The sequence below is a fragment of the Rosa rugosa genome, chromosome 7 (genome assembly GCF_958449725.1).
Source record: "Rosa rugosa chromosome 7, drRosRugo1.1, whole genome shotgun sequence".
NCBI classification, from domain to species: Eukaryota; Viridiplantae; Streptophyta; class Magnoliopsida; order Rosales; family Rosaceae; genus Rosa; species Rosa rugosa.
This window is the reverse complement of record NC_084826.1, coordinates 8,664,038-8,686,105: the sequence shown is the minus strand read 5'-3', so window position 1 is coordinate 8,686,105 and position 22,068 is coordinate 8,664,038. Positions and strand designations below refer to the sequence as shown.

The 22,068-nt window shown below is 38.7% G+C and overlaps 3 protein-coding genes across 5 annotated transcripts; 1 reads left to right on the top strand and 2 right to left on the bottom strand.

Annotated features, from left to right (window-relative positions):
- Positions 1 to 55: 55 nt before the first annotated feature.
- Positions 56 to 1,766, bottom strand: LOC133720257 (nudix hydrolase 15, mitochondrial-like). Of its 3 annotated transcripts, none has more exons than XM_062146471.1 (4): positions 1,462 to 1,766; positions 1,227 to 1,369; positions 464 to 583; positions 56 to 382 (listed from the first exon to the last, which is right to left on the bottom strand). In XM_062146471.1, the coding sequence occupies exons 1-4, from the start codon at positions 1,730 to 1,732 to the stop codon at positions 284 to 286; spliced, it is 633 nt and encodes a 210-aa protein (XP_062002455.1). In that variant the 5' UTR covers positions 1,733 to 1,766; the 3' UTR covers positions 56 to 283. The 3 variants fall into 3 exon arrangements, with proteins under 3 accessions (XP_062002455.1, XP_062002453.1, XP_062002454.1); XM_062146469.1 differs by having other exon boundaries at positions 56 to 377; XM_062146470.1 differs by having other exon boundaries at positions 56 to 377; positions 1,227 to 1,351.
- Positions 1,767 to 17,454: 15,688 nt separating this feature from the next.
- Positions 17,455 to 18,487, top strand: LOC133720018 (SKP1-like protein 6). Its single transcript, XM_062146218.1, has one exon. The coding sequence runs from the start codon at positions 17,562 to 17,564 to the stop codon at positions 18,006 to 18,008; it is 447 nt and encodes a 148-aa protein (XP_062002202.1). The 5' UTR covers positions 17,455 to 17,561; the 3' UTR covers positions 18,009 to 18,487.
- A 671-nt stretch (positions 18,488 to 19,158) lies between these two features.
- Positions 19,159 to 21,373, bottom strand: LOC133721789 (uncharacterized). The gene is made up of 6 exons (XM_062148514.1): positions 21,146 to 21,373; positions 20,733 to 21,022; positions 20,528 to 20,604; positions 20,364 to 20,400; positions 20,140 to 20,254; positions 19,159 to 20,033 (listed from the first exon to the last, which is right to left on the bottom strand). Exons 2-6 carry the CDS (start codon positions 21,004 to 21,006, stop codon positions 19,490 to 19,492), a joined length of 1,047 nt encoding a protein of 348 aa, XP_062004498.1. The 5' UTR covers positions 21,007 to 21,022; positions 21,146 to 21,373; the 3' UTR covers positions 19,159 to 19,489.
- Between the last annotated feature and the right edge of the window lie 695 nt (positions 21,374 to 22,068).

The window sequence follows — 22,068 nt, the reverse complement described above, 5'->3', positions numbered from 1 at the left end:
GATCACGGCACATAAATTTACAATAATTTCAAGGAAGTGTCCAGAAATGTTCCTATAGTTCAGAAAGTTCAACAAAATGTTTATTAGAAGTGTTTTGTAGTATCTGAAAGCGATTTTAGCACTTCATGAAAGTTGGGTACTATATATCATGCTACATTAGAGTCAACACTATGCAAGGCTCTTTGCAAAGTTTGGAAGTCAGGGAGATGTGCTTGGAAGAATGGAGATTGCTGGTAGATAACAGAGGCAGCTCTAATCAGAATGCTTGCAGTTAGTCCCCATATTAAAAACTCTCCTTGCTCGGATTCGAAATCAAAATGATGGACAACATACTTCCATCCCCTCCATTCTCTCTCCTCAAATCTGTGATTTTCTTTCTGAACTACACGAAAGTAGAGAATGTTAATTAACTACTGATTGGCATCATGATTTTCTTGTTGAGTGCAATGGGAATTAACATGACCTTGAGAAACATCTCCAATGGGACATCAAATATAGCATCAACTTCGTCAGCGTTGAGTAGAGGCTTGAAATCTTCTATCCGGGATACAAGTCCAATTACAGGGACAACTGTGAGCAAGTGCTGCACAAATAATAGCACAATGCCACAGACTTAGTACAATCGGTTAGTGCGATTGTCATTTCTAATAAGTATATGCACATGTATTATCAGATTTGTTTATCAAATGATGTCTTTATATTTATTCGTGTTAATTTATTTATTAAAAATAAATGAAGTTGAGAGTGAGTTCTAATTTAAATGAATGGAATACTTCTTCACAATTTGGTGATTGAAATTTGATAACCAAATTTTTTTTCTTTGGTTTCAGTAGAATGGAATTTTGTATATTGGACAATTCCATAAAGCGGATTGAAACCATTAACCAAAACTCAAGAGTTAAAACTGAAACACTGGCAATTTGACAAAGTAACAACATGTGAATCCCATCATAGTTCACAAAGTAAGTCTCAAATCAGCCCGTTGAATACGCTTTGGGTCCAAAAAGAGGCACAATGCCCGCTTCCAAGATCTATAGTGCTTTTGCGCTTATGAATCTTATAACTAAATAGATAACAAACGTATTTTATACTTCTTGAACTCATTTCTCAACCGTCTTGTCACTTGGAACTAACCGCAAAAATTTAATTCAACAACAAAAAAATAGGTGGACTGCATCCAATGTCAGGTAACTAGCTAGTATCAAATTCTGACTATGTTACTATACCTGAGATAAAAAGAACTCTAGTTGAGCAACAACTTGAACTAGACTAGAATCTAGGCCAATCTCTTCCATGGCTTCCCTCAGTGCAGTTGCAGATTCATCTTCATCTCCCTCCTCCATTTTCCCACCTGGCAATGCTACATCACCTGTTTTGGAAACAACTTAGAAGTTCTATACCCACCTTGTACACGTAAAATGTACAAAGTGAAAATAGACCAATATAGTCAAAATGTTTTACCTGGATGTGAAGCCAAGTTCATTGATCTTCTAGTAAGAATAACTCTTAGCTCACCCTCAGGATCTTCAAAGAGGCATATCAGAACAGCTGCTCTTCTCTCCCTCATTTTTACAGAAGAAGACACGTCATTTATGCCATGCTCAATATTTTCCTCCACTTCGTCAATTGGTTTGGGTGGTTTGTAAAACTGAAGCTGTTTGGCAAGCCTTTGGAGATTTTCGCTTCCCAAATCCTCTGTTTGGCACAGAGAGGGAGGAACTATACAAGCCATATTATTATTTTAGGCCAATTGCAATGTTCATGTTCTGCATGAGTAATATATAGAGAAGAGGAATAATGAGAGGAGAATCCATGCCTGCTATTTACCAAAGTAGCAAATCTTTACAGGACCATAAGGTAATAGAATGGATTCGCGGAATATCTGAGAAGAATAGTCATCAGAGAGTTTTACGCCCACGAAAATGACTTCAGAATGTTGTGATGAACTGATTCCTGGAGTGAATGGCACTGCTTGAAGTGTCAGCCTGTAATATGGTACATGATGCTATACAACTTGTCCCAACCATGACCCCATATTTCCATATGAGCATAAGTTTTTCTTTTTCTTTCTTTTTGATTGACAGAGCTTTTTATTGATGAAAATCAAGGTGTTCCATCAAAATCAGATAAAAAGCTAGCCTCATCCCAAACAATAATCTCATTACAATTTAAAGCAAGTCTAGCCAAATTATGGGCCACATTACAAGAATGTGAAATATAAACAAAATAGCTACTTGAAACACACTTAAATCCTCCTCCTCTCAAGACGTGAATCATAGGTTTAGCACATGGAAAGAAAATTAATGTCTCATACAACCTGCAACCTGTTAAAGATCATTGGAATCTCATAATGCTTCCTAGAGGAATGTCACCAAGGGACACCTCTTGCTTTCAGTACCCAGTATGTAATTTTTGAATTCCACAAGATCAGGGGTCTTTGGAATAAGAATAGAGGGGGTCTTTAGAATACTCCAATTTAAATTTTTAAAATTTCTTATGGGCTTGGGCTAATATTCCAAAGCCCAAGCATAGCCTTAAACAACTAGACCCATCATCTTTTTTTTTTTTTATATATATTTTTTTTATGATGAAAGACCCATCATCTTTGGTTATAAAATTTTTGAATTGACCAAAAAAAAAAAAAAACTATGGTATTCAGTTAGACACCGACATTTCATTATCTACATATGTAGTAATTAAGGTTATGTTAATCAAATATCATGCTCAGCTTATGCTAAAAGTAGCTTAAGGTTGAGACGTTGAGTGAGAATCTCGATTTCAGTTATGGCTTTATGCAACTGGAATTCCTTGTTTTACCTAATTAGGAATCTTGAATATACATATAATTGGCTAGCTAGCTAGCTAGCTAGCTTCTTCTTCATTAATTATTTGCGTTAATGAGTTAGTTGCTGGCCATGGCCAAAACCAAACAAACAGAACAGCTGTTGTATAAAAGATGCTAATTATTTGAAGGGAAAATTTCACAAACAGTACACCAAGTAAAGGTCACTAATAATTCTTATACATAAAGTTCCAAACCAAACATTTCGGTACACGAAATCTGAAACTCGACCCACTATCAGTACACGACGTCAATTTTTGACACCAAAATGTCCATTATGCCCTCAGTTCTTATTTTTTTTAATAAATTTTTTTTTCTGTTAAATTAGACTCATCTTTTTTCTTTCTCTCTCTTCGCGTCTCTGGTTCTATGCTCTGTTCTTCTCCTTCGCCGACGACTCTTTCTTCTTCCTTCTTCCGGCGAAAACTCTCCGGCGACCACCGCATCTCCTCCACCTTCCAAATCCACACCCATCAAACTCAATCCCACTCCCTCCCTCCGAGCGCACAACCGGCCATATCCAGACCGGCCTCACCCAGCCAATTGCTCTCAGCACCCAGCCAATTTGATCTCTGCACCCATCTTCCTCTAGCGAACACCAGTACCCAGCCGTCACCGGCTTCCCAGACGAGCTGCAACAACTTACCACCGTAGCCTCAGCCTCAGCCTTGCCCAGCGTCTGCAACGGCGCTGCCCCCTGCCAGCCTCCGCTCCCTCACCTAGCACGCTGCCCAGCCAGACCGGACGCAGATCCCAGCCGCGCCTTCCCATCACCGGCTTCCATCTGGATCCGCCGACAGCAACATCCCCGTGTCAGCAGCCTACCCGCCTCCACCCATCGCTGCTGCAGCAACCCACCCGACCCGCCTGCGCAGATCCCAGCACCGATCTGCCCACCAGACCTCCGACGATCAGATTTGCTGCACAAGTCCCGGACCAATCTTGCTTCGACGACCCAGATTGAGGGACTACAAACCAGAGGAAGAACAGAGCATAGAACCAGAGACGCGAAGAGAGAGAAAGAAAAAGAGAAAGAAAAAAGATGAGTCTAATTTAACAGAAAAAAAAAATTATTAAAAAAAACAGAAAAAAAAAATTTATTAAAAAAAAAAAGAACTGAGGGCATAATGGACATTTTGGTGTCAAAAATTGACGTCGTGTACTGATAGTGGGTCGAGTTTCAGATTTCGTGTACCAAAATGTTTGGTTTGGAACTTTATGTATAAGAATTATTAGTGACCTTTACTTGGTGTACTGTTTGTGAAATTTTCCCTTATTTGAAAGCCAATCATTTATCTTTTTTGTGCCTTCATTATGTACTTTCTGTCGGTTCTTTCATTTTTCACGTGTGTAACCTTACATCCACAACGTACACATGTATATGCAGCTAGCTATTGCAATGGCAAAACCTTACATCGATATGAGCAACTATCACTGAGTATAAGATCTAGAGAGTAGAGACTAATCAAATCATTCATTCGTCGATCAAGAGAACTTGCAAGAACTTCACCTTCAATGATGGCAGCTATTGCTCCGTTCTCGCCTTCCTTGGCTCCCAACAAGTCTGAAGACGATGAAGTTCTCATCCTCGGTGACCCGAAATTCGCTCTCAACGGTGAGATTTTGTTGCTTTTTCTGGTCCTGCTGTTCGCCACCTTGTTAATCGTTCTCATAGTCTTTCTCTACGGAAGGAATCATCGTAATCAGTGAGGATCGATCCATATATTCTTGAGGAAATAATTCTTGTAGTTTTAGGCTTGAGATTAGCCTGTGAACTTTTCTTGATGTAATGTTTAAACTCAGCGTTATGTACGCATTATTGTTTCAATTAATTAGAATATGCATTGCAAAACTGATTGAATCATATATGTGAGGATTAACATGCAGTCTAGCGGTTGAACATCCCTATCCAAAAAGAAAATTTGACTCTATAAAATAAAAGAGATATTCATACAACACCCTAATGGAAACAATAAAAAAGCAAAAAAAAAAAAAAACCTATAAAATAATTTCATTTTTCTTTTGAAGTATCTAAAGGCATCACTACTAGTCCTGATTCCTGAAGGTGAACTTAAGACATCTAACTTACAAAAAAAAATAACTCATGTCACTAAATTAGATGATGGTTGATGTGTAATAAACTTAATTTGGAGTGCAAATTACAGGAAACCATAGTACACGTGGTGGTCCGGAGTGATATTATTGGCTCATGTGACTCGTAGTGATTTCTTATTGGTTTCTTAAATTAATTATTTTTTCTTTTTTAATCCTCATGCATGGTCCCCACCACATTCTAGTGATATTATTGGTTAGGACCACCACATGGCATTGCCACATGGTACTCCGAGACCACAAAATAATTCCTCGCAAATTACTACTCATACTTTCAAGATTATAAGAATGGAATTTGAATCCAGTCTTAGAGCCAGAAATCTCATACACTTAGGCCATGTTTGGTTCCCGGAATTAGGGTCTTGGGAAAGGAAAGTCATTTATTTCCTTTGTTTGGAATGACAAAGAAAAGGAAAATCAGGGGGGAAATGGTTCCCACCCTAGGATTCACTTTCCCTCCCAGTTTCCTGCATTTATTACAAAAATATATGACTATATCCCTGGACTTTCCAAACACTGGAAAGGAAAATTGATGGAAATTGCAATTTTCCATGCCCATGGAAAGAGTAAGGAATTGATTTTCTTTTCTTTTCTTTCTGCGAACCAAATGAGGCCTTAGTCATTAAAGAAAACCAAAAGAATGACATGAGAAAATTTCAAGAATTAAGAAAACCGGATCAGCAACCGGTCGCTATGGGTTTAGGGTTTAGGAACCTAATATTCATGGTTGGAGTCTTCGGATGCTTCTCTTACACGTCCAAGTTGTTTTCTCACTTTTCTGATGAGTCCGTCCAATGCTTCTTATGTAGAGTTTCAACAACTTCCTTTGTAGATCTTGATCGAATTTCTTAACTTGCAAATTGAGTCATTTTAAATTTAGTTGATTGGTTTAGGATATGTGATATCACATAACCAATAAGAGCCCGCCACGTCATTAATTTTTTTGAATAATTTTTTTTCTCTATGCTTCTCACAGGTTGAGCTATTACTTGACTCTTTTTTTCCTTCTTTACTCCAAGATACCAAGAAATACACAAACAAGTAAATTGCTCTACACCCTAAGAGAACGAGCTAAGGCTCATAGAGAATATGATATAAATTATAAATTAAGCACCTATCAAATTATTTTGACCATATTAATTTTGGCACTTGTAATCATATTGCACTTAAGGAAAGAAAAAAGAGTAAAAGTTATAAATAATTCTTGTGGTTTGGAGTGATGTTTAAAATTAACTTTGTGGTTTAAAAATATTTAATTTTACCCCTGTAGTTTGCGAAACTAATTAATATTGATCCAAATGCTATTTTTGACAAAAACCCCTCATGTGCAAGGATAAATTTGTCATTTTAATTTAAAATAGTAAAAGAAATTAAATTAAATAGTATTTGAAAAATGAAACTAAAAAAATAGGAAGTTGTGGAATTCTGGTTTTTATTTATTTTTAATTTCATTTCCTATAAAATTTCTAATTCATTTTGTTTTCGTTTTATTTTTTTATTAAGATGACAAACTTATCCTTACAGATGGCTTGCACATGGCAAAGTTTTTCTCAAAATTAGCTTTTGGACCAACTTTTGATCAATTTTGCAAATCTCAAGGGTAAAATTAAACATTTTGAAACCACAAGGTTAATATTGAGTATTACTCCAAATCACAGGGACCATTTTTAACTTTTACCTTAAAAAAAAAAAAAAAAAGAGAGAGAGAGAGAGTCTCGTACAATGTATTAGATTAATAATGGGGATCTCGGCGGGAATATAGGCAATGTCCCCAATTGTCATTTTTACGTGTTTTTTTTTTGTCAAAATTATTTTGTGTAAATCACATTACAAGAAAATTCGGTAAGCTTTCGGCCCAATCAACGAAGCGCCACATTAAGAAATATATTTCGCAATTTGGTATTGCTAATAATTCGGTTTTGATGAAATTTTATGTTGATCTAAAGTACCCTTTACGTTTCAAATGATACAATTTTTTTGGTCAAAGTGATAATATTCATTAATAAACCCAAAGAGAAAGCCCAAAGCTCTGAATTACAAGCTAAACAAGAGTAGGAAAATTACACACCAAACCTAATTCCATATGAATCTGGTCATAAGAAGGTAGCCCTAAAAACTTAAAAAGAAAATATCCTAAATTGATATCACTGCAGCCACCACCCCAGCCATATTGCACGCCGACGAACTGCCGCACAATCATCGACCAAGATGTCGCCAGAAGAGCCCAAATCAAGGGATATAATCCGAGAAACCGACGCCAATATAAGCCCAGAAAGCAAATCCAAACATATCCAAAATACATGATGATGATACGGAGGAGGAGCCAATAACACAGACTGACCTTCACCACTCCACTAGAACCCAACGATCCGGGAGAGTACCATTGCCACAAAAGGGGGACAAAAGTCATCAACAAAGAAAAAATACAATGGATAATGGGGGGTGAAACACCCACGCGTGAGCACCCATACTCCTCTTGGTAAGTGATTTTCACTTTTTAGAGGTAGCTATGAGAAACTCCATGAAAGTCAGTGGTAGAGGGAGGAGAGTCGGTGTGTGATATTGGGTGGGAGGAATTGTGGGGGCTGATCTCAGATTTGAAGAATTTCCGAGCTAATTGACAAGAAATTGAAATAACATAGTAAGAGGAGGAGGAAGGCCCTCTAGATCTTGACACAGCTAGCATAAACACCACAAGAGGGTGTGTAATCTGGACAAGTCCAGCAGTAGATTTGGACACAGCCAGCATAATCACCACAAGAGGGTGTATAATCTGGACAAAGCCAAAAAAAACTCCACAAAAGGATGCAAAGGACACGCCGACGAACTGCCGCACCCAGATCCAAAACCAAGCCAAAGATTGGCCTCGTTTCAATCTCAGCCACCACAGCACAGATCGCAGGATCCGATCCGACCGCCAGAAAGAGCCATCTCGTCGCAGCTCCATAACCCCTATCGTCCTCGATCAGAGAGGGACAGATCGAGATCGGTCGGCCCAACTCGAGATCAAAGAACCATCCTTCTTCCTTGGACTGTGCCACTGCCCTGAAGGCCCGCCGCAACGCAACATCAGCATCCCCTCCCAGGCCGAAACGCGGCAACAGAGCGCCAGCAACGTTCGGCCGAGAGAGAACAAAACCGTCGAGAGTTTTCTCTTTTTCATCGCGTGTGGGGCGCGTTCTACATAAATAGATAACAACCCTTCAAATGATACAATTTAAGTTTATTTTACTGAAGGTTGAATTATTATAAAATAGGGCAGAAAGTGCACGTGCGAGGGGTAGTCGTTATCATAGCAGAAATATAAATGCATGCCTTGGATAAGTTTCCATGTATGCCTAGATGCACCAGGCTAAATTAGTTGTATAAGAGAATGCCAGATAAACCATGAAAATGCACCTACTTGCTCCTCTAGATCATCTCCAAGAGACCATAGTGAGCACACTCTCCCTCGTCTTGTGTATTCTCTTTTGTTCTTTGCTTTTAGCCACTGAACTTGGTTAACATATATGTCATGGCATAATTTGCTATTCCTTTTGTTTTTGTATATGCAGGTAAAAGAAGGTTTCATCTTCCAGCGTACGAGTTGCGAATGGATTCAGAATCTAAAACGATTCCTGCTTGGTACGACGATGAGCCCTTAATTGACATGACTGAAGATCTTGATGATGAGCCATGGGGACACAAAGAAACCCAAATTATTGAAGCACATGATGAGGCTTTAAACGCTGTGCCAATAGAGTGGTGAGTTTGCTGTTTCATATTTATATTGTAGGTGCTAGTTAATGCCCATGATCAGTAATATTTTAAGGTTTATAGGAAGCTGATTTCAGTTCTCATTTTACCATAATTCATTTATATATATATATTTTTCTTTTCTGTATAGGTTGTTGGATTTGCGAATAGTTATCACAAATCGAGCCGCCGAGCTAGTATCTAATTAATTCTCCAAAAAAAAGTGTGAAGAGAGATACAGACGTTGAACAAGTACGTGCCATATGTCATAGTTATCGAAGTACTTTTGTTTCGATTTGTTTGAGAAGGAGAGACTCTAGTGAGGATTTTCAAATCAACAGTTGGATGTGTGGTCTCAATTTTAGTTGAAATATTAATTCTACAACACACATATCATCCAACTGTTGATTTGAAAGTTTTCATGAAGTCCTCATTCGAGTCTCGATCACCTTTATTTGATATATGATTAAAACACAGGTTGTGTCTTGATTTGCTAAATTTTTACGTTTTTGACAGCCTAACAAATTGTTTTTATTTTTAAATTTTAATATTGATGAGATTGTTTAGGTGATAACTCTTTCTATGATGTTGCTTGATCTAGGGGTATGATATTATTTGTAATTTCACCCATTCTTAATACAACTGAAATTTCATTTGAAAAAGAAATGCTAAAATGATTTCTACCCAAAGCTTACCAATTTTTTTACGTATGACTTATATTACTGAATATCCCCATAAAGTAATTTTGAAAAATACAAAACGGGTTGGTTCTAGACCTGTCAATGGATCGGATTTTGATTCAAATCCTATATGGATTCATGGTTATTGGATGAGTTTGGATTGAATAATTGATCCGTTGATCTGGTAATGGTTCAAATCCGTTAATCCATTTATTTAATAGATCAAATACGAATTTATTTTGATCTGATCCCTTACTGATCCGGTCTGTTTTAATAGCAATCACACACACACACACACACACATTATAAACACAATATTTTGCTTTTTTTGTTTTTTTGTTTTTTTTTTTGTTTTTAAACCCCACCCCATTCCCACCCTTGATGGGGCTCGAACTCTTGACCTCTTATATATGAGACCAAAGCCTTACCACCCCACCAAACACACACACCCTAAACACAATATTTTGCTTACCTTAGTGTATTGTTCTAATGAGTATTTTTGTTATTTAATTTAATATATATTCAGTGATACTCTTCATTTTGTTTCAATATTTTATTGAAGTTTTAAGAAGTATCATAATAAACAAAAATTAATATTATTATTTAAAATTTAAAAATATCCATTATAATAAACATATTGGACTATTGGACCAGATATCTGTTAATCCGCCGAACACGGATGAGTTTTTAACAATCCGCGGAATATTAGATCAGGTATAGTCCGCATAGCAAGATATTATCCGCTTCGGGCATCACCCTCAAGGTTTTTTGCTTGGGCTCTCACCCAAAACGCTTTTTACTATAGGGAGGTGTGTTTGTAGATATAAGACACATCACCTCTTCTCTCCCGGGCGATGTGGGATCCTACAATCCATCTCTTTTAGGGACCCAAGGTCCTCGTCAGCACACTTCCTACTTTGGAAGTGGCTTTGATACCATTCCGTCACAGCCTAGTCCACATAGCAAGATATTGTCCGTTTCGGGCTCTGCCCTCACGGTTTTGTTTTTGGGCTCCCACCCAAAACGCGTCTTATTATAGGGAGGTGAGTCTGCACATCAAGGGCACAACACCTCTTCTCCTCCGAGTGATGTGAGATCGATCCTACATCAGGTTGAATTTTGTTGTTACTAAACGAATTCATATTTAAGTCTATCCGCTCTAAACCCTATTCATTTACAGGTCTAATTGATTCCATACAATGCAATATCTCAAAAACCGAAAGTTTTGGCCAATAATTTTCACACAAAAAAGAAAAGAAAAAAGAGTGATTTGACAATTTTGGTGGCAAAGTTGTGTACCATCAAACCGACCACAAATCAATATTTGATGACTTGAAACCAGTACAGCTGCTACAGCAGTACTGACATGCAATTGTTATTTGAAAGAAAGAAGATTGGCTAAAATGATATTGCATTGATACATTGTCGATTACATACAGATTACATATAGAGGGTACAAACCTATATTCACAAGGTAACTAATCTCACTGATCCTATAATCAAGCTATAATAAAGGAGTACAAAAACTAATAGATATCTACAGATCATACTGCCATCATACAGAGGATATTTAGGATTACTTTCCTAACAAGGTTGATTTCCTAACACTCCCCCTCAAGTTGGAGAGTGAATGTCTCTAACTCCCAACTTGCCAACCATAGGAATGAAGATTTCCTTTCCCAAAGCTTTGGTGAAAACGTCTGCCAATTGATGTGTCGAACCTACAAACTTCGTGACAACAGATCCATCTTGTATCTTATCTCTTATATAGTGACAGTCCATTTCAATGTGTCGAGTCCGCTCATGAAAGACAGGATTTGCTGCAATGTGCAGCGCTGCTTTATTATCACAATATAGAAGGGCTGGTTCTTGATGCAATACTCCCAAATCCTTGAGAAGATATCGAAGCCATGTGAGTTCACAACAAGCACCAGTCATTGCTCGATATTCTGCTTCAGCTGAAGAGAGGGAAACAGTTTTCTGTCGCTTTGATCTCCATGAAACCAATGAGGGACCAAGAAAGACACAATAACCTGAGGTGGATCTCCTAGTAATTGGACAACCTGCCCAATCAGAATCACAGAAAGCACGAAGTCTAAAATCACTCTTAGAAGAAAAGAACAATCCTTGACCTGGTGCCTTCTTAATATACCGGACAACGCGCAAAGCTGCTTCCATATGTAGCTTTCGTGGCTGATGCATGAACCTGCTTAGTACATGAACCGAATATGTAATGTCTGGTCTTGAAACTGTAAGATATATTAATCTCCCAACAAGTCTTCTGTAACGAGCTGGATCTTTTAGCAAGTCACTTTTGTCAGACAACTTTAAACCTTTTTCCATAGGAGTGATAGGACTGTCAGCAGGGGCTGCGCCTATTAACCCTGCATCCTTGACAATTTCTAATGCATATTTACTTTGAGAGATAAAGATCCCATTGCTAGAGGTTGAAACCTCAATACCAAGAAAATATTTCAAGTCTCCTAGATCTTTAATACGGAAATGGGAATGGAGGAAATTCTTGAGTGCAACAATACTCACTGGATCATTTCCGGTAATTAAAATATCATCAACATAAATTAGGAGAGCAGTAAAGGACTTGCCATGTTTCTTGGTGAACAAAGAGTAGTCAGCTTTTGATTGTACATATCCGGCAGACTGAATAGCCTCTGAGAATTTTGCAAACCACTGACGGGACGCCTGCTTTAGGCCATACAACGACTTGTGGAGTCGGCAGACTAAGTGTTCCTCCCCCTATCGCCGAAGCCCTGGCGGAGGAGACATATAGATTTCTTCCTCAAGATCGCCGTGCAAGAAAGCATTGTTGACGTCCAACTAGTGAAGAGACCAGCCACGAGCTGCTGCCAAAGCAAGGAGACATCGAACAGAGATAATCTTGGTAGTGGGAGAAAAAGTGTCTTGATAATCAACACCCTCCATCTGCGTAAATCCTTTGGCAACTAAGCGAGCTTTGTATTGCTCGACGGAACCATCAGCTCGATGTTTAATTTTATAAACCCATCGACAATCAATGGGGGTCTTACCAATCGGAAGAGAGGTGAGAGTCCAGGTTCCGTTGTTGTGGAGAGCTTGCAATTCAGACTTCATCGCCGCTTGCCATGCCGGATGGGAGACAGCCTCGGAATAGGAACGTGGCTCGGTGGTGTGACTGATTTGAGCAAGGAAAGATTGGTGTGCAGGCTTACATCGGTGATACAAAACATAATTGCAGAGGGGGTACCGTGTGCCGGTGGTTGGACCTGGAAACAATGAGGATGACTGATCGGAGCGGGGAAGCCTGACCTGTGAGACGATATAATCCCGGAATTTGACCGGAGGAGCTGTGGTCCGACTGGAGCGACGAAGGGGATCGGGCACGGGTGGGTCGGGCATGGGTAGGTCGGCGACGGGTGGGTCAGGCACGGTCACGGGAAGGGTTGCTGGTGGAGGAGCAACTGTGTTGGAATCGAGCGATGGAGAAGGGGACGCCTGGAGATCGGAAGGCGATGAGTGGTTGACGTGTTCTGGGGCGATGGACTGGGAAGAAGAGGAAGACGTGGCTGGGAGATCGGATGGTAGCGCCGGAGAGAGTGTCGGCGATGATGATGCTGGTACGGGTTGGTCTGGTATGGGGTCAATCTCAGAAATTGCAGGTGGTGTGATGGCTGGAAGATGGGATAAGGTCGAAGGAGGAAGGGAATTATCTGAGATGGGAGAGTCAACGTTGGGAATAGACTCAATGTTAGGGCTGTGAGAAGGAGTTGGGTCAGGGATTGAAGTTGGAATTGGGCCTGAAGCGGTCCCCAAAGTAGGGAAAACTGGATTGGGCTTAACAGAGGCATAAGGAAAAATGTTTTCGTGAAAGATGACGTCTCGACTAGTAAAGATTCGTCGAGTCGACAGATCAAGCAATTTGTAAGCTTTTTGCCCAGCAGGATAACCAATGAAGATGCACTTGATGGAACGAGGAGAAAATTTATGGACAACACGAGGATTTGTAGCGTAAGCTAAACAACCAATGGTCCGAAGGTGAGAAAAAGAAGGGATTTTTTTGGTAAAGGCGTTCAAAAGGAGTTTGAAAAGAAAGAAGAGGAGTTGGAAGACGATTGATGATATGAATGGCAGAAAGAACGCACTCTCCCCAAAATTGTGTAGGGAGTTGAGCATGAAATTTCAAAGCCCGTACAACTTGTAAAATGTGACGATGTTTGCGTTCCACTAACCCATTTTGTTGAGGGGTGTAAACACAGGAATGTTGGAAAATAACACCATTATCCTTGAAGAAAGATTGGAGTGAGAGAAATTCAGCACCATTGTCACTTCGAAAAGTCTTAATATGTGATGAAAATTGAGTAGACACATAGCGAAAAAAATGCTTCAAAAGTGATTGTGTTTCACTTTTGTGTCTCATCAAGAATATCCAAGTAAAACGAGTATAATCATCAACGATAGTTAAAAAGTAATGAGCACCAGAAAGAGAAGGGTGTTTATATCGACCCCAAATATCACAATGGATTAAATCAAACGGTTTTTCAGATGAAATGGAACTAACACCAAATGGCAAGCGATGTTGCTTAGCCAAAGGACAAATAGGGCAAGCATCGATAGGCTGAACTGAAAGATTTAAGAAGTTCTTAGCAATGAATTTTAACGGGGAATGAGAAACATGACCTAAACGGCTATGCCAGAGATTGGTAGAGGAGGTTGTGAGGTTGCAGGTTGGTAGATGGTTTGGTGATGAATAGGAATTGGTCAAGGTTTTCTTCGTTGCCAATGCTACCAAGTAGTATAATCCATCACGCTGCTTACCCAAACCAATCATCCTCTTTGTAGCCAGATCCTGCAAAACACACCAATATGGGAAAAATGTCACTGAACAATTCAAGCCCCTTGTTAGACAACTGACCGATAACAGATCAACTTTGAATGTAGGCACACACAATACATCACGCAGATAATACACAGAATTCAGAGGCAATGATCCTTTTGCAACAATATTAGTCTTCTCTCCGCTAGGTAATAACACAGGAGGTAATGAACAATCTTTACTCTTATGCAAAAATAATTTAGGAGATGAAGATATGTGATCCGTCGCCCCGCTGTCAATGATCCAGCTGCGGGAAGCGATCTTAGATAAACCTGGTTTAGTGGTAGCTGAATGTGATTGAGGACTAAAAGAATCATAAGATACTTTGTGATTCAAAATAGCCAAAATTTGTTGAAGTTGTTGCTCGGAGAGAGGACTGCAACCGGAGGAACCGTTTTGCCGATTAGATTGGTTTGGTCGATTATGTTGGTTGAACACTATTACCAAAGCCGGATGATCAGAATGATCAATGAAAAATGATCTGACATTTTGATTTCCCATGGAAATGAGATCAAGGATTGTTGTACGAGATATAGAGTACAACGTAATGAGAAGAAAATTCGTTGCACGAAAGATAAGGTGCAGCGGCTATGGAATCAGGATTTTAGTCCTGCTCTGATACCATGAAAGAAAGAAGATTGGCTAAAATGATATTGCATTTGATACATTGTCGATTACATACAGATTACATATAGAGGGTACAAACCTATATTCACAAGGTAACTAATCTCACTGATCCTATAATCAAGCTATAATAAAGGAGTACAAAAACTAATAGATATCTACAGATCATACTGCCATCATACAGAGGATATTTAGGATTACTTTCCTAACAATGTTGATTTCCTAACATTATTTGCCATGTTAAAGCCACAATGCGCTAAGCTGCAGCGAGTTTCAGAAATAGACCACACCACCAAACCGAAGGAGAGCGTTTAAGAACATGATGAGACTGAAGAGGCTTCCAAGGAAGGTATGCATAATGCAACCCCAAAGTAACTCCTAGATTTTGGTTATTTGTAATGGATTATATATATGGGCGTAGTTATTAACTGATAATGGATGATTTGCAGTTGAGTCTGTTGCACTGATAGCGGAAAGAAATGGGCTGAGTACGATCGATACCGCGCAGCAGCTGCAAGCAAATGGAAGTAGGATCCGCATTGATGGAGATGACCAGCCTATATATTCTGGATTGCCGGAAATTACTCCTCTGATAGCTCTAAGCAAAAGCTTGCTGATGCATGGGAGAAAAGTTTAAGAAAACAAATTGTTGTAGTCTTTCATTATGTGGAACTTATGTCATTCTGTTGTTGGTCTCACGTTAATTAATTACTTGTATACCTACAAAAAAATTATGGATTTTACATTGAAGTATAGCAGCCGCGAGTCCGATCGTGCCCATCGTCTTTTCATCTCCATCCTCAATTTGAGATTTCGAGGCCCGAGCAAAATTGTAAAATTTCGGCCTATATTTCAAATTATTGTGATATTTTTTATTTTATTTTTTTTGGAAAAAAAGTTTGGGCAAGAGAGAAAGCTATTCTCCTACCAAGTCCCAGCCGTTGAACCGCCACCAGTAACCCAACTTCCAAACTGGGGAGTACATGCAGCACAACAGATGAGCAGGGGCGGGTAGACCTGTCACCACAGGCATAATGCCAAGTTGGACTACCATGAGACGTATCTCAAGAACTCTCTTGCTCAACTGCAGTACACACACCAGTGCACCCACAAATCCTGATAGGTAGCTAGAGTCATATGCTTTAACCCAATTACCCACCAACAAGAGACTGATGGCAATCAGGCAATGAAGATTGAACTTGGATTGTGACTCAACCACAGGCACACCCTTACCAATTGAACCAGCCCTTGTGGGCATATTATTGTGATATTATTAGCATCTAAAAAGTTAAATAGTAGTCATTACCATTCAGCTTAGGGCTGTCAATTCCGACACGACCCGATAACACGACTCGAAATCCGCACGAAATAAAGCGAGTTGAACCCGCACGATTAAAAAGCGGGTCGGCCGTGGGTCAACCCGCCATGACCCATTTAATAAATGGGTCGGCCACGGGTCAACCCGCCAACACGAAGTAAACCCGTATAACCCGATTATGCTATACTTATTCTTGAAATTTTGGACGTTGGGAGTATTTGATCATAGGATTAGATAATTTGAAATATTTTGCTTTATAATTATTGGATTTAATTATTTATGAATATATAAAATTATTTATATTCTTCGTCTTGTGGAGTTTTTAGTGAATTTAATCAATTTATGCATTTTTTTAGTTAAATGGGTCGTATTATTAACCCTTAAATGGATCATTTTGTCTAACACGACACGACCTATTTGTTAAATGGGTTAAGTGGGTTGGAAACGGGTAACCCGTTTAATAAATCGGTTGGGTTTGGGTTTAAATTTTTGACACGATTATTAATGGGTTGGGTTTGGGTTTGTATTTTGCGACACGACAAATACCTTAACCTGACAGGAACCCAACCCGACACGACCCATTGACAGCCCTAATTCAACTACACAAAGAAGAACATAGCTGAAATCGGAGGGTTTACAAATCGGATCGATTCATCTTACCTATTCGATCTATTTTTGTTTTATTATTATTTTTTAATTAGAAGGGTTTACAAATATAAGATGGTATTTTTAGGAAAAGTGTTTAGAAATGAGGTGTATTCAGAAATTGAAAATGTGAAAATAAAAAATCTCATACGTCAAGATGGTCATTTTTAGGAAAAATGTTTAGAAATAAGGTGTATTCAGCAATTGAAAATGTGCAAATAAAAAATCCCATACTTTAAGATGGTCATTTTTAGAAAAAAAAAAAAAAAAAAAAAGGTTTGGAAATAAGGTGTATTTAGAAATTGAAAAGGTGCAAATAAAAAATCCCATACTTCATTTATATATAGAGCCAAAGCATGAGTTCTTTGCAAACATTTAGAAACTAAAGAATGCCCTATATATATCACTCATATGACTGAAAAATAATAATTTTTTGAATGCGAAACAGTAAATAACACAATCAATAAATAAATGAAATATATTTTGCCCACTCGCACAATTTTTTTAACCTGTTATATTAGCTTTCAATTAGGATACGGATTCCTTGCATGATACGTATAGGTTAAGCCGACTCACTCTAAAGTAACCGACTCAAAAGATGCATACAACAGACTGATCTTTCCCAAGTTATTTCACCACTCTTACAACCCTAATCAGAATCACCACTCTTGCAAAAAGCGAGCACTTGCTTTCGATTACGTTTCAAGAAAATTAACCTGTGAGATTTTGTTTGGAACCATGTCGTCAAAGAAGATGATCACTCTGAAGAGCTTGGACGGACGGACTCTTGAGGTGGAAGAAGCGGTGGCAAAGAAGTCGCCTATGATCAAGAAAATGATTGAGGATGAAGACGTGATGGAGGATGAGGTTGATGACGAGGACAACGACAACGACAACGTCGTTCATCTCCGGAAGGTGACTTACAAGGTTTTGGACAAGGTCATGGAGTACTGCAAGAGGCACGTTAACGACGACGAGAAGGTGGTCAATGAGGACGAGCTCAAGGCGTGGGACCAAGACTTTATTGTCAAGACTGACAAATCCACCCTCTGCAATCTTCTTCTTGCTGCGTACTACTTGAACATCCAGAGCCTGCTACTCCTGCTATCCAAGAACGCTTTTCACAAGACAGGTGAGGATAAGACAATGGAGGATATGCGAATCCTTCTCGCATGCCAACAGTGAATCTTCTGCTGCAGTTTTTTTTTATTTTTTTATTGCGTCAATTCTTTTTCCATGTTTTTAGGGTGCTGCTACTCCTGGGGAGGTTTATTTTCCTCCTTCCTTCTTGCTTTTTGTCTTGGGAGGACTGAGGAGTATAGGCCTCATCTCCCCCGGCCCTCGCTAGCTTGTTGTAGACTCTACATCTTGATATTAATAAAATATTAATTACCTTTTTTTTTTTCCTACTAAATTTGGAAATGGGGAGTAGGGGTGACATTTAGGAACATGTTTCCCATATCCGCACAACTTACATTCACCGCCCGGAAATGATGGTTCAGGTTCGGGTATTGGGCGGCTATAAGCCTATAACCAAAGCCGTTTCACCAACCAATTTTCTCACTGACCTTCATCACCCGTCGACACTGATGGTTTCGTTCTGGTTTATTGGTTTGGCTGAAGCAAACCGGTGTTTATAATCAAACCCAGTTCTGAACCAAATTCTCTCTGCATTCTTTTCTCTCTTCCCGCTTTCTTTCTGTTCTCCTCTTCCTCTACCAAGATATATCAACTACAATTATAATTAGCTTCCAAAGTAGCTAGCAATATGTTAGATTGTACAAATTTTTTTGTTTTGTTTTTTTCTTTTCTTTTCTTTTATATGGGATGGCCGGATGATTTGTTTTGAGAAATGCCAGATATATAGTAATTGCCAACCCCTAGTTCCTGGATACTCGCTCATCCATGCACGTAAAGTAGATTCTACCTTGTTGATAACTTTTATCACTAGCTATTTAATTGTAACTTGTCCGACATTAAATTGATCAGCGAAGGGGAAAGAGGCTTCTCCATCCTTACAAAAGGACCACTTCCACACACACACACACGTACACTCCTCCACATAAACTTATCAACGACATATATACCTAACTAGTCATGATTATGTACGTAACTACGTTCGATTGATCCAGAATAATTACGTTCTTGGGAGTTTCTTCATTACCCCAGAAAAAGTTGATAAGAAAAAGAGAATAATCAAAGGAACTGCCATTACCAAAGCAAACTACTCATGCATGGTTGTTGTGACTTGTGAGCCATCTACAAACTTATACTTTATCTCCTAGTAAATAGACACGTACAGATTTTCATATTCAAAGGGACCAAAAATAAAGCATATGTCAATCATGGGATATTAAATAGTAAGAAATTTTTTGCCAAATTCCAACTGATTCTTGTTCAATATATGGGCAGCACAACATGCTAAAGAAGGCACAGCCATTCAATATAGAAGAACAAGAAAGAAGGAAGTTTGTATATATGACAGTACCAGTTCATTTATAGGACAATTAATCGCAATAACAAGGCATAATATTGTAATTTTGAGCAAGTACCTCAATATCTCACTTAGAATACTGTCCCATTCATATAGTCAGATCCAGAGTACTTGCTCAGCTAGCTGCCTCTCTGCATATATATTTAAGCTCCTTATATCTTCTTCATTGATTTTATTCCTCCACCCTTCTGATTTTTGCCGATGCCGGTGAGTACAATGACAGAGAAAGACTAGTGCAATCAACTTCATCGTCCCTCATAGTAGTACTTCTCGGACTCTCGTCATTCTTCTTCGTTGTTAGCCTGAGAGACAGATCTAAATCAAGATCGCAATCCGAAGCCTTCCTTTTCAACGTCTTCAACTCTTGTAGATTGGTTGGTGTGCTGCTCAAACTTGTAAAGTGATCCTTTGCTTTGGGTTGCACATGGGTTGTGGGATTAAGATGATCAATGAGACTCTGCCTAGTTTGATGTGCTTGCAAGGACTGTCGACGAATGTTATACAATTGACTGCATTCGTCTTTGAGTGTATGAGTTATCCAAGTTGGTACTTGTTCGGAGCTTGTCCGGAAATTGCTGTAAGCAGTACTATTCCAGTTGCTAGTTGTAGTACTGCTACCAAAGAGCTTCTCTGTCATTGTGCCTTGAAATATTCTTGGATGCCTCAAGTTCTCATAAGCACTATTACTCCAAGAATTGGCATCACCGTATGCATATCTTGGGAAATCAAAACAAAGAAAGAATAGTTTAATAAAATTTATTCATTCATTTATGGATCAAAGCATACGAAGGGAACTTGTGAATTTAATTTGTTGTTAATTACCTGAAGCTGGTACTCATGTGGCTTCGGTTGTATCCTTGAAGCATGGGAAGTTGGCTGAGGTTGTATATATTTTTATCTCCACATTCAGCAAGATGATGTCCTTGATCTGCTATCACTGCAAAAATGAAATTAACAATTGATTGGAAACGTTCCCAATAAAAACCCTAGTTCTGTGTTAGGATCAGAAGGAGTATCAGCTACTATCAAGGTGAGAATTTTTGTACCTTGGCCTGCATCGTCGATCTTCTTGCTTCTATACATCTATACAATGAAACACAGAGAGTAATTTTAAAAAGATGTGAATTATTTGCTTTATATATGGTACGTATGTTCACTCAATTGCAAATTAGAAATTCATAAGGTTAAATTTGTTAATCAAATTATTAACCTGTAAATGGCTCTTGACATGTGCAATACTTAGCCCCTTGATGTTCATAAGCTGAAGAACCATCTTTGGTGTAGCTCCTGCACCAAACATCATCACATAAAAGGATAATAAGATTCATTGAATTCCCAAAAATGAATTGTACTCGGTGGATCAATCCATCGAGTGAGCAGAAATTGAAGAGACTTGAGTGTATAATAGAGCTCACTATCTTGTCCTCCGAGCCTCTCCACGGCGTGAACAAAGCGAAGATGGAGATCCGGTGTCCACCTGAGCCTTGGCATCTTGGATCTAACATAGGGTCGCACCGATCCCTTTTTCTGATCACTTTCTTCTACCGTGCTGTTGCTTGAGCTTCCTCCATTGTTTTTGGGCTTACTGATTTCGCCATCGTAGTTCTCTCCACTCTCACTTCCTTCCTCATTTCGGTCATCGGAGGGACTTGTCTTCGAGCACTCAGACTCGCCGCTCATCCCCTCCATAGATTCTCCAAGTGCTCTAATGGAGTAGAGACAGAGAAAAATGAAAGGGATTTGTGGATTAATTAAGAGTGAAGAAGATAATTGGGGATTAGAGCCTTCTGGGGATAGCTTGATGGATCGGAAAGTCGATGATCATCACCTTTATGGTCTGCCAGCTGCTACTGTCCCTATTCTTTGTTCCTCAGAACCCATGCTTGCTCGGAAAGAGAGAAGTATTATTTACAGCAAAAGAGACATCGAAGTCCATCAACTGAGGAAGACAATAGCTGAGGATATCAGTACTTCAGCTTTATTACAATACAAGAGAAATGCGGAACCCTAGAAAAACTTTGTTCTCTCTCTTCCTCTCTGTTTTGTCTGTGGGGGATATTATAAGGTAAAAGGGTGAGTATAAATACAGTAGGCATATAACTTTGACATACATAATGCATACATGTATGCATGGGTATGGATGCCATGCAATGCAAGAAATAACAATATTTGTTGTGCGGAATATTTTCTATCGCAGCCCAATTCGTCATTTCGTTTTTTATATTAATTAAATTCCAACTCGGAATAAATTAATAAATATGCATACCAAATTAGACCGATGGAATATGGAGTCTGGATCCTTTACTAATATTTTTTTCTTGAGTTGATAATTGTGTTTAACTATCTAAAACTATGCCCATTTACATTATCGTTCAGCTAAACCCTAATCCAAAATTCTTACCCCATTTAGTTAAAACAAAAAAATTACAAAAGAGACCGAAAAGAAGAAATGGATAAATAGTATATAGTAGACGTAGGCAACTGCACTCGTTCGAATTTATGATAAATCTCATGTGAATGTTTTCAACAAGGTTATTAGAGCAAGTGTTAAAAATGATTCAAAGATATTTACAAGAAACAAGAATAAGAGAGACGTGTTGCGACTATGCAAGTCTGCACGTCATAGCTTTGAGCTCGGTTTGGGATTGCGTCGTTTTTTTTTTATTTTAAAAAAAGCTTTTAGATTTTATCTAAAATTTTAGATTTAAATTTGTTTGGTAAATAAATAAAAAACAGCTTTAATTGAAAATT

Bases quoted from the DNA above. Each gene is read 5' to 3' on its own strand.
- LOC133720018 (XM_062146218.1), top strand. From the start codon at position 17,562: ATGTCGTCAAAGAAGATGATCACTCTGAAGAGCTTGGACGGACGGACT.
- LOC133720257 (XM_062146469.1), bottom strand. From the start codon at position 1,732: ATGGCTTGTATAGTTCCTCCCTCTCTGTGCCAAACAGAGGATTTGGGA. The intron at 1,370-1,461 runs GTAAAACATTTT...TTTCCAAAACAG, and splicing joins GAACTTGGCTTCACATCCAG to GTGATGTAGCATTGCCAGGT. The intron at 378-463 runs GTCATGTTAATT...CGTGTAGTTCAG, and splicing joins CATTGGAGATGTTTCTCAAG to AAAGAAAATCACAGATTTGA.
- LOC133721789 (XM_062148514.1), bottom strand. From the start codon at position 21,006: ATGGAGGGGATGAGCGGCGAGTCTGAGTGCTCGAAGACAAGTCCCTCC. The intron at 20,401-20,527 runs GTTAATAATTTG...TTCATTGTATAG, and splicing joins ATGTCAAGAGCCATTTACAG to ATGTATAGAAGCAAGAAGAT. The intron at 20,034-20,139 runs GTAATTAACAAC...TGATTTCCCAAG, and splicing joins CACATGAGTACCAGCTTCAG to ATATGCATACGGTGATGCCA.